We start from the raw sequence: 12,715 nt of genomic DNA on the forward strand, positions 1-12,715 counted from the left end.
TTTCCCACTTACTTAGCCTAACATGATATACAACCCCTCTTGAACCCCCAACTTACAAATCAGGGGTATTCAAGGCACATCAAATGCTGCCAACATTTCCCAACAGCCTTAGGCTGACAGGAGATGCTGGGAGTTGTACGTCAATGAAATCATCCCCGAGGAAAATGCAACACTGTTATTACACGGACGAGCTTTGGAGAAAGGCAATATATATATATATATATACATAATTCCATTTTCAACATGATGGAAAATGTTAATTTAAAGGGCCACAATAACCTTCCATTTTTCTTTAGAACTGTTCTTAGTGTTGAGTAATATCTCTACTGGTTTTGTTTTATGGTGTCTCTCTCTGTACAGGCTATGAGAAACTCAATCCCTCTGCTGTGGAGAGTGCCATTGTTTGGTTGGCCACACCCCTCTGCTCTAAAGTCATGCCTGTTCTGTTTTCTTGGTACGGTTTTATAACACAATAGCAGGTAATAAAGGGACAATTATAAAAAGAAGGATATATTTGACTGGAACTTACTCTCTTTTTTTTATATACCGTATATACTCGAGTATAAGCCGAGTTTTTCAGCCCCCAAAATATGCTGAAAAACTCTACCTCGGCTTATACTCGGGTCAAGCGCAAAAACGGTCGCCGGCGTCCAAGAATTGTCGACGGCGTCCAAGAATAGTCAACGGCATCCAAGAATAGTCGCCGGCATCCAAGAATGGTCGTTGGCGCCCAAAAACGAGACGCCGGCACCTCCAATGGGAGCAGAAACCCTCAATTTTTTGATTGAAACTTACCAGAAGCTGCTGCATTTCTCACCCTAGGCTTATACTCGAGTCAATAAGCTTTCCCAGTTTTTGGAGGTAAAATTAGGTACCTCGGCTTATACTCGGGACGGCTTATACTCGAGCATATACGCTAGGTCTGGGTAATTGTCCCTCTGCACAAGTCTGTAGCTCAGAATCTACTAGGAAGTCTTGATCTATCTATCTATCTTCTAGGCACCACTGATCTAATAGTTATTATTACTATTTAATACTAAGGGGGTTATTTATAAAAAGGTTGAGTTTTTTTCGTGGGTAATTTTCAGTCAAAACTCGAATTTTCGGGTTTGAGATTTATTACACCCTGAAGCTGGAAATAGCTAGAATCCGAAAATACAGTCGTATGAAAAAGTTTGGGAACCCCTCAATTCTTTGGAGTTTTGTTTATCATTGGCTGAGCTTTCAAAGAAGCAACTTCCTTTTAATATATAACATGGAAACAGTAGTATTTCAGCAGTGACATAAAGTTTATTGGATTAACAGACAATATGCATCATAACTAAATTAGACCGTTGCATAAATTTGGGCACCCAACAGAGATATTACATCAATACTTAGTTGAGCTCCTTTTGAAAATGTAACAGCCTCTAGACGCCTCCTATAGCCTTAGATGAGTGTCTGGGTTGTGGATGTGGCTATTTGTGACCATTGGTCCATACAAAATCTCTCCAGTTCAGTTCAATGTGATGGCTGCCAAGCATGGACAGTCTGCTTCAAATCATCCCATAGATTTTCCATGATACTCAAGTTGGGGGACTCCAGAATATTGTACTTGTCCCTTTGCATAAATGTCTTTGTAGATTTCCAAGTGAGTTTAGGGTCATTGTCTTGTTGGAATATCCGACCCCTGCAGCGGAACTTCAACTTTGTGACTGATGCTTGAACATTATCCTGAAGAATTTGTTCATATTGGGCAGAATCCATCCGACCCTGGACTTTAACAAGGGCCCCAGTAGTCCCTGAACTAGCCACACAGCCCCTGAACTAGTCACACAGCCCCTGAACTAGCCACACAGCCCCTGAACTAGCCACACAGCCCCTGAACTAGCCTAGCCACACAGCCCCTGAACTAGCCACACAGCCCCTGAACTAGCCACACAGCCCCACAGCATGATGGAACCTCCACCAAATGTGACAGTCGGTAGCAGGTGTTTTTCTTGGAATGCCGTGTTCTTCTTCCGCCATGTAAAGCACTTTTTGTTATGAGCAAATAACTCAATTTTTGTCTCATCAGTCCAAAGCACTTTGTTCCAAAATGCCTGTGTCTTGTGTAAATGATCTTTTCCATAGAACAAGCGAGTGTGTTTGTGTGAGTGCAGAAAGGGCTTCTCATCCCCCTGCCATACACATGTTCTTTGTGCAAATTGTGCTGAATTGTAGAACGATGTACAGATACACCTGCATCTGCAGCAAGATCTTCTTGCAGGTCTTTGGAGATGATCTTTGGCTTGTCTGGAACATTCTCACAATCCTCCTCCGCATATGCCGCTCCTGGATTTTTCTTGGCCTGTCAGACCTGGGTTTTACAGCAACTGTGCCTGTGGCCTTCCATTTCCTCATTCCATTCCTTACAGTTGAAACTGACAGTTTAAACCTCTGAGATAACTTTTTGTAGCCTTCCCCTAAACCCTGATACTGAACAATCTTTGTTTTCAGATCTTTTGAGAGTTGCTGTGAGGATCCCATACTGTCACTCTTCAGAGGAGAGTCAAACAGACGCACAATTGCAATTGGTCACCTTAAATACCTTTTCTCACAAATCTGGTGTTGCCAGTAATCAGTATTGAGCAGTTACATGCATTCAAATTTGCAAACTGCAAATTTTTGCACAGCCAGTTTTTCACATTTGATTTAATACAACTGAATACGGCTTCACTAAAAATCTTTGTTCAGAAAACACCCCGGTACTCAGATGTTCCTGGGAAATGAGAGACATACCACTGTTATCTTTTTTGGAGTAAATTATTTTGCAGACTGAGAGGGGTTCCCAAACTTTTTTCATATGACTGTACACCATCTCAAACCTGTCCAGGGTCATATACAGTAGAAATCAATGGCGGGGTCTCTTGAACCATTTGAAGATGTTAATAGCCTTCATGATGTTCAAGTTTTTTTGTTTTTTTTCCGTTGGTTTTGCTTGAAAAATTTGAGCGATTTGATGGGTTTTTTTGTGGAAAATTTGGTCAATTCGGGGTTATTAACCTCGAATTCACTGATTCAAGTTTTTTGCATTCAAGTTTTTTCTTAAATTAGAAACCATTCGAGTTTGAGTTAATTTAAGGTCGAAAAAACCTCATAAAGCTCTAAAATTTGACCTTTTGGATTTGGATCCAGGCAGATGTTCTCTCGACTCAAACCCAGCCGTAGATACAAGTACTCGGATTCTCTGGTAACTGCTCAGGAACACGCCAGTCCATTTGCATTCTAGTCCGTCGCTTCCTCTCCCCGTGAGTTGGCTAAAGGGATCCATTTGCATAATTTTCCCCGCTTTATTGCGTAACGCAATCTCCAGGCCGGCTCAGATCTTCTCCTTCGGTTCTTATCCATTTTCTTTCAATCTCCACCTGTGGTGAGGCAAAAAAGTAGAAAAAAAAAAAAGAAAGCCTTTCAAGCAAACGGTACAAATTCTTGTGAAATATATTTCAGATATGTAAATAGCCTGCAGTTTGGCTTTTCAGAATCTGTTTGCACAGCCACTGCTTCATTTCCATCTCACACTAAGTGACTAACATTCCATAAGGAGCCACGGTCTCGCATGCCAATATTTTTGGTAAAAAGGTACTAATATAAAGCTTGGAATGTTTTAAAGGCAGACTAAAGGTGTTTCTATTGTGCTTTCAAATTTTGACGAGTCGATAACATCCGCTATCCTCTCCTACAAAACCCTTTTCACATATTTGCTCCAATAGATCCCTATGTATAAAAGACTTGGTGCCTTGGTTTAGTATTGTCGGGGGTGGGGTTCCCATCTTTGGGGGTGACACCAAACAAAAGGAGGGTTGAAAATTGGTCCAACGCATAAAAATGACACCTTGTGTTATTAATAGGGAAAAAAAGATCACAGAAGGGAGAGAGTGAAAACTATCCATTTATAACACCAAAAAAAAAAAACTCTAGCTTGTTCCTAGCTGGTTGGGAAACATAATGACTAATAGTGGTATATACATCCCCTGTACAAGATACAGTCAAGGAAACATTACAAAGTGTTAGATTGAAGGTTTTCTTTGTCAGTCTGCAGTCAAGAATCCAGTAAGAAAGTAATTAAAGTGGAGACAGGTGTGAGAGAAGAGATGAGTTTATAGCAGAAGATATGGGCATGCAGGATCAAAGACTGGTATACAGAAGATACGGGAATGCAGAAGAATAGAGCAGAATACAGAAGATACAGGAATGCAGCAGAAGAAACATCTATACAGAAGATACAGGCATGCAGGAACAAAGACTGGTATACAGAAGATATGGGCACGCAGGAGAAGAGACAGGAATCAGAAGTTATGGGCATGCAGGATCAAAGACTGGTATACAGAAGTTACAGGCATACCAGATCAGAGACAGGTATACAGAAGATATAGGCATGCAGGATCAAAGACTGGTATACAGAAGATATGGAAATGCAGGATCAAAGACTGGTACACAGAAGATATGGGCATGCAGGATCAAAGACTGGTACACAGAAGATATGGGCACACAGGAGAAAAGACAGGAATCAGAAGTTATGGGCATGCAGGATCAGAGACAAATATACAGAAGATACAATCATTCCAGATCAGAGGCAGGATTACAGAAGAAAATATGGGCATGGAGAAAAAAGACAAATACAGAAGATATGGGCATGCAGCAGAAGAAACAGATATGCAAGATCAGACAAGAATACAGAAGGTACGGGAATAGAGAAAAGAGACAAGTAAAGAAGACGCAGGCATTTAGGTGAAGAGACAGAAGGTACAGGCATACAGGAAAGAGACTTGAGTACAGAGGATATGGGCATGCACAAATGAGGTATATAATACATAGGATACAGGCATAGAGGATAAGAGACAGGAATCAAGATACGGGCATGCAGGATCAGAGACGTGTATACAGAGCATGGGAAGAGACAGATATACAGGATACGGGCATGCTAGATAGAAGGCAGGAAAACAGAAGATATGGGCATGGAGAAAAGAGACAAGTACAGAAGAAATGCCCATACAGGGGCAGGAATACAGAAGATAATGTATGGGCATGTACAACTGAGGTATACATAAGATACAGGCATGCAGAATAAGAGACAGATATGCAGAATGCATGCAAACAAGAAAAGACAGATGTGCAGGAAAAGGTAACAGGAAAGCAAATAGGTGTGCATTAGTATAGACACTCTTGTGCAGAAGAAGCGATTCGAGTTGCTAATTTATCTCTATAATACACACCATATGAAACCTAAATGCTAGTGTGTTCACTTATTATTAGCACAGATTCATGCAGCATGTGGATTCCATATGTGGCTCATATAAAGAATAAACTGAAATGCTGTTGGACAATTGGACAAGGAAGTAAAACAAGTGGATAATATAAGAGTAAAAAATGCAGCAGTGTTTAATTAAACATCGAAACCTTTTCGCGATGCGCACATCAACCGTGCTGGCAACAAAGTGAAAAATCAGGTTCTGCTGATAAATAATTCTTATTCAAGAAAGAATGCTGCCAAAGTTGGGAGAATTTCGTTTTTTTTTAGGTACAAAGGATGTATATTTTTCCAAGCATGAGCAACATAACTACATAACCGTGTATCTTAGACAATATTATTTGGCAGGTTCCCAAATCAGATTGCTTTGCAGGCAATGGTGCCTGATACATCATCTAAGTGTATCATGTACTAACTGTCAGCTGTAAAAAAGGAGAAGCTGCCATTTTCTTCTGCTCTGCAATATTAAGGTACAAGTAAAACGCCTACATGTGTGTTCCAGTGGGAGAACCCCTGGGGCATTCAAGTTACCGTATATACTCGAGTATAAGCCGAGTTTTTCAGCCCCCAAAATATGCTGAAAAACTCTACCTCGGCTTATACTCGGGTCAAGCGCAAAAACGGTCGCCGGCGTCTAAGAATAGTCTCTAAGAATATTCGCCGGAGTCCAAGAATGGTCGCCGGCATCCAAAAACGAGACGCCAGCACCTCCAATGGGAGCAGAAACCCTCAATTTTTTGATTGAAACTTGCCAGAAGCTGCTGCATTTCTCACCCTAGGCTTATACTCAAGTCAATAAGCTTTCCCAGTTTTTGGAGGTAAAATTAGGTACCTCAGCTTATACTCGGGACGGCTTATACTCGAGTATATACTGTCCCGTTGGACCTGATGCCCCCCAACTCAAAGTTATAAAAGAAGAGCTTTCCAGTGCAGGGAGTGAGGTGTGTGTTCTGTATTCATCTATATACAAAGTGTAGCTCAAGCACTTGAGGAAAATGTGTATAGAATTGACTTATGTCGGCCGTGATCCTGCCTTGAATAAAATGTAACAATTTGGGACATAGAACTGACGACACTGGTACTTCTCTGCCATCAATTCTACAATTCATGGTGCAGATTAGATTAAAGAGAGCCTAGTTCCTAGATACAGTAATAATTGAATGTACATCTGTACAGTCTGTTTAAAGGAACGTGGGTTGAAATGTGGACCTCCAAGGGATTTGGGGTTTTTCTTTTCGCTGATCAATGGTTTGACAAAATACAAAGAATATCATTTTAACAGCATTTTAACAGTGGCCAGGCCCAAGGAAAACCAAACGTTGGCCCTTTAGCTACTATTAAAATACAATTCTCAATATTGCGCTAATGTGGCCATCTTGCTATACTTTACTTGCCATTCCCATTATCTACACACACAACTGCTGCTCTTCTGGGCCCCCCATGAGGCAGTCTCCATTGCTCTCTGGGTTCTCCCTAGGGCACCCCCCTCCTTTTGCATTTCATTGAGAGCCCTGATTATACACCCCCTCCGAATCTATTATTTTGGAGATGGAGTAGTGATATATACAATACATCTTGCTACTAAAGTCTTGGGTTTATCAACTCCTCATGGAATCGCTGCAGAGACTTTTCCATCTGTAATTGATGAAACAATTCGGACCCTCTATGCTCTATTAGCACCTCAATGACGTTAAACCCAATAACTGGTATCAGCAGCTTAGGGCTGTCCAAAATTTGGCCTCCAGTTATTGTTGAAGTACCATTTGCTCCTCAGCCACTCACAGGATAGCAAAGAGTGATAGGACTTCTGTGCTATTTGGACATTGTGGCTCTATTATCTTGCACGGTGTAGAATTGAGGTCCTGAGTATGATTCTGTCATAGGTATTGTCTCTATGTTCTCACCATATCTGCATGGGTTACCTCCATCACTTCAATATAATAGTAATGGGAGAAAACCCATATGCATTTCCTTGGTGGGAATCCAAACCAGGATCCCAGTGCTGCCATAAATCAATGTAACTCTTTTGGCATATTACTTAAGGCTCAAGGGCATAACTACAGATGAACCAGAACCAGCCTGTAGGGGCCCAGTATACGAGGGGCAACGAACAATATGGCCACCTTTCTTTTTGAAAACAGTATGAATAATCGGATTGTCAGAAAGTGAAGAGGAGCTTCTGCTTCTTCCTAATTTGCCAATGCAGCAGGAACTGACCAACGTTTCATCGGAAGATGACATTTTCAAATCTGCCTTGATCCCTGAACCAACAGTTTTCAAATCTGCCCTGATCCCTGAACCAACAGTCGGGGTCAGCGACCACCATACACATGCAGATAATCTTATCTGTGAATTTATGGCCACCTTATGATATACCATTACCATACCATTCTAGGTTCCTCAACAGTAGATATCAAATTAAATTCACCTCCTGGCTTTTCAGTGTCCCTTAAAGGTAGGAATATGAACCCAGCTGAAATACAGCTCCGACGCTGACTGGTAAGTCCACCACAAACTGCAGAAGAAGATGTATTTAATAAGAGCTAGCAGGCCACAAGTTCATCGCTCGCTCCCCAGAGACCCACCAAGATAACGAGGAAGAACATTTCAATGAACCTAAGCTGTTAAATGTGTTTTTAGGAAGCAGATAAACAGTTTGCAGAGAGTCACGCGTAAGCACTTTTGTAGAATATCATCGTTCAAAAAAAAAAAAAAAAAATACGATGATTCAAGCAAGTTTATTGCTGGCACGGTATAAACGGAGCCGTGTTTCTCCTGCTCTCCCACAGTTACTTTTTATTTTACCAGGCTGTTGTCTTCATTATTTTTTTTTATCTATTTGTGTCCTGTAAGAGTATTATTTTTCTCCCCTGCGCTTCAGTCTTATCTTTATTTTTTTCCCCCTAACCTTCTTTTCACTATAAATGGACTTCTTTAATGTAGTCGTAGAAAAGCTGCTGCTTCCAGATGTTTATTAACCCCTAGATTGGTGGCGGTTGGATTTATATCAGTTCAAGCTCTACTTGGAGGTTCTAACTTTAATCAGAGCCCCTTTCGTTCATTACAGGGTTATAGATGTAGGTATACATTGGTGTATCAACCATAGTTCCAAGAATATCTAGGGCAGCAAATATGTTTTCAACCCAAAGCTCAACTGACCTTCTAGCTTGGTCTTCAAGTGTACCTAGAACTAGGAGAACAGCACCCAAACTGGCCTTAAAGGTGGCCATACACGGGCCGATAAAAGCTGCCGACAGACCGAGTCGGCAGCTAATTGGCCCGTGTATGGGGGCCCCCGACGGGCTTCCCCGATCAAGATCTGGCCGAAAGTCGGGCAGATCTCGATCGGATGGGACTAAGAATCCCGTCGGATCGAGGCCGCATCTGTTCGTTGATCCGGTCCCGCGATCCAACTGCCCACGATCTGATCAGCCCGATATTGGATATCAATATTGGATATCATCGCCAAACGAGCGGATCTCTCCATGTATGGCAACCTTAAGGCTGAGCCTCCCTTGCCACTATTTTATTCACCTCCCAGGGGTTAGGGTTAGGAACAGCCCACAATTTGGAAACCAATTTTCTAGGTGGTGGCTAATAAAGACATCAGTAGTCCACCACAGGGTTCTTTTTTTAACACAGAATCTTGGTTAGTTAAAGTGACTTTTTGTCAACCTGCACCCGACCCTAAGCTGCCCAATCCACACGAAACCCACCCGGCACTTATATGTAGAGGTCCAGACCCAACCCACCCATCTCTGATGTCACAAAAGGGGGTGGGGCAATAAAAAGAAGCTACCGGAAGAAGAAGCTGACACAGGAAGGTGGTGGGTTGGAAGAAGGAAGGAAGATCTCAACCCAAACCCATGACCCACAAACTGTGTCTGGAAGTCGGCTCTAGAATAGTGATTTGGGCATTGATGACAATCTGATGTCACACCTGTCTGCCAGATATTTTGTTTCCCATTCAAGAGATTAGGAAGCATCTGCCTTCAGGGAAAACTATTTGGATCAGCGCAGGCCCCTTCCTCCTTCGAGGACAACTGCAACCGAATGCCCCCCCCCATAGCTCTGCCTCTATGTAGAAACCTAAAGGGGATCTAAAGAAAAAGGAAATATACTTTCATCATCTTTAACTACACTAGAGCAGTCCCATGTAACGGCATCTCGTTAGTTGCTATGGGTTACCAGGCGTTTCAGCCATTGGTAGTGCTATACAAAAAGAATTAGAATTCTGTATATTAAAATGCAATAAATGTTGCTAGCATTAATGGACAAGGAAATGTAAAATTACTGTCCAATTATTAGCTACCTAATCCCTTACCCCCTGCCTCTTCTTAAAGTACATTGACCCATGGTGCTTTTGTCCAGGGCAGACGGCCGCCATCTTTTCCCCGGCTCCCAGGGATCCCGTGCGTGGGTTTAGGTTCGAGGAAGGCACATTACAGAACAAACCGACGCCCCAGTAGTTTTATATTTCCTTGTCCTTTAAATGGCTTGAACATTATAAAGTAGGAACTCTTCAGCTGGAGGGTTTGGAGGAAATATCTGTTTCTCACATACTGATGGGCTAAAAAAGAAAAAAAAAACGTGTTAAATTAGTTTATCGTCTCCAGTGTATTGAACGTGCCGCCACTGAACTGGTGTCCATGTAATGAGAAATAGAATGTATTGTGCCAAGTGAAAGACATACCTGCAAGTTGTAGCAAGCTTTGTGCGTGATGCGTTTGTGCGGTTGCACGTCGCTCTCTATTCCCACGGATTTCACCTCGGCCCCGGAGGCGCTCGCGGCAGCCATGACAAAACGCACCTCGGCGTATGGATTCCAGTCGTGGGGGATCTCCTGGTCTGAACCCAACTCCAGTTTACAAGACAGGCTGTGCGGCTGATCTTGACCTTAAAGGAAACATTCGCTTTGACATGTCGTGAACATATACAGATATTAATACATAGGGGCAGATTCACTAAAAGGCGAATTGTCGGCAGCTGCCACTTCTCACAAATCGCACCACTTCAATCAGGCGCAAATTCCCTACCACTACACTTATTCATTAATATGCGAAGTTGCGCCCCGGGCGCTGAACGCTGGCGACTTTTCGCTAGCGTTACTTCGACAGTACGAGCATTTCATAGCGAAGAAACGCTAGCGTTCGTTTGTGCCTATCGAGAATTCACTAGTGATCTTGCTCTTAGGTCAATTTGCATAGGGCGGGTGATTTAAAGTTGTACGGACGTCTTTATTATACAGTAAATGTTGGTGCAAATACTTGAAGTTACCACTTATTATTACAAATGTCCAGGGAACCTTAAAGGGATACTGTCATCGGAAAACATGTTTTTTTCAAAACATATCAGTTAATTGTGCTACTCCAGCAGAATTCTGCTCTGAAATCCATTTCTCAACAGAGCAAACAGATTTTTTTTTATATTCCATTTTGAAATCTGACATGGGGCTAGACATATTGTCAGTTTCCCAGCAGCCCCCAGTCATGTGACTTGTGCCTGCACTTTAGAAGAGAAATGCTTTCTGGCAGGCTGCTGTTTTTCCTTCTCAATGTAACTGAATGTGTCTCAGTGGGACCTGGATTTTACTATTGAGTGCTGTTCTTAGATCTACCAGGCAGCTGTTATCTTGTGTTAGGGAGCTGCTATCTGGTTACCTTCCCATTGTTCTGTTGTTAGACTGCTGGGGAGGGAAGGGAGGGGGTGATATCACTCCAACTTGCAGTACAGCAGTAAAGAGTGATTGAAGTTTATCAGAGCACAAGTCACATGACTGGGGGCAGCTGGGAAATTGACAATATGTCTAGCCCCATGTCAGATTTCAAAATTGAATATAAAAAAATCTGTTTGCTCTTTTGAGAAATGGATTTCAGTGCAGAATTCTGCTGGAGCAGCACTATTAACTGATTCATTTGTGAAAAAAAAAATATTCTCATGACAGTATCCCTATAATAAAGACAAGAGAGTTAATATAATGCCCTACACATGAGCCCACTGTAAAATGAATGTTCCATATGTTATGAAATGTCTGGAAACATTTTACCCAAAAAAAACATGTTTGTTAGGACTTTTGCAGGCAATCCCGCTTAAAAAAAGGAAAAGTTGTCAGTGTTTTTTTGAATTTTAATGCATTTTTGGCACACGGGATATGATGTAAGTGACAGAAGATTGAGGAAGATTTAGCTGCTTTTTAGCACTTCGCCTGGTCTGAGGTGAAGAAGTCAAATCTGGCAAATATCTGAAAACGTTCAGTAAAATCTGCACTTTAGTGAATTTGCAGAGTAAGGTTCGTTCGCCAGAGCGAAAAGTCGCGAATGAACACTAGCGACTGTCTCTTTCGCTATCGGATTGACGCCTGCGTCTGTCAGTGAATTGGCGATGTCCCTGCGGGTGTGATTTCTGGCGAAAAGTCGCTAGTGTTCACCCTTTAGTAAATCTGCCCCATAACATATGTTTAAAGGGAGCAAGAATAAGTTCTACAGAGTCATCCAGGGCATTACAGCAATATTTGCATGGCACTTCCCAACTTAACCCCCCTCCCCAGGGCTCCCTGTTTCTTGGGGGCAAATTCACTAAGCGCCTAACGCTAGCGTCAATTCGCTAGCGTTGGTCATTTTCGTTACTTCGCAAATTCATTAACGAACGCTGGCGTAGATTCGCTAGTGTTACTTCGCACCCTTACTCCTGGCGAATTTGTGCAACGGACTTAACTACGCAAATTCACTAACGCGCTCATTGTTCTGAACGCTACCTTTTACGCTAGACTTCCTTCGCCACCTCAGACCAGGCGAAGCGCAATAGAGTAGATAGGGATTGCTTCAAAAAAAGTTCAAATTTTTTCTAAGTCCCAAAAAACGCTGGCGTGTTTTCTATATTATGGGTGATAGGCTGAAAAAGATTGAAAAAATTTTTGGGGCTCCCCTCCTTCCCCCCTACATTTCCTGACTCATGGCAACTTACCTATACAGTGGGCACATGTGTAGGGCAAAATAAACATTTTATCTGATGTTTTGAAGGTTTCCCAGGCTTGTGTAGTGATTCTACGTATTTCTCTATTGAAATTTGAATTTGGCGCCGTATGCAAATTAACCGTCGCTAGCGTAACTTCGCTTCGCTTAGTGAATCAACGCTAGTGCAACTTCGCAACCTTACGCTACCCCTGAGCGCAACTTTGGATTTTAGTGAATTTGCGGAGCGCTAGTGAAACTACACCTGGCGAAGTGCGGCGAAGTTACGCCTGGCGCAACTACGAATCTTAGTGAATTTGTCCCTTGGTCTCCCACCTGGCTGCTCACACTTACTAAGCCGGATCCAGCGCGAGGGTGGGACGAGCAATACACAGAAAATTTTTCTAGTTTTTAGTTTGGCTTTTCGCTGTACCGTGCAAACTCAGCCTGGAGCAGAAACTTGAGAAGATCCAGGAAGAAGAAGAAGAAAATGGTG

General features: G+C 42.4%; 1 protein-coding gene across 3 annotated transcripts in view; it reads right to left on the bottom strand.

The window, feature by feature from the left end:
• Positions 1-2,777: 2,777 nt before the first annotated feature.
• The window catches only part of LOC108716416 (stonin-1), a 40,910-nt gene continuing 30,972 nt past the window's right edge, over positions 2,778-12,715 (bottom strand). For 2 of the 3 annotated variants that reach the window (XM_018262529.2, XM_018262528.2), the window contains exons 4-5: positions 9,963-10,165; positions 2,778-3,386 (exon numbers count right to left, since the gene is read on the bottom strand). In XM_018262529.2, coding sequence (XP_018118018.1) covers positions 3,312-3,386; positions 9,963-10,165 — 278 coding nt within the window. In that variant the 3' untranslated portion in view covers positions 2,778-3,311. Of the gene's footprint in view, positions 3,387-8,674; positions 9,840-9,962; positions 10,166-12,715 lie in introns of those variants that run through there. The other variant, XM_018262530.2, reaches the window with a different exon arrangement.

Source organism: Xenopus laevis, chromosome 5L (genome assembly GCF_017654675.1).
Source record: "Xenopus laevis strain J_2021 chromosome 5L, Xenopus_laevis_v10.1, whole genome shotgun sequence".
Taxonomy (NCBI): domain Eukaryota; kingdom Metazoa; phylum Chordata; class Amphibia; order Anura; family Pipidae; genus Xenopus; species Xenopus laevis.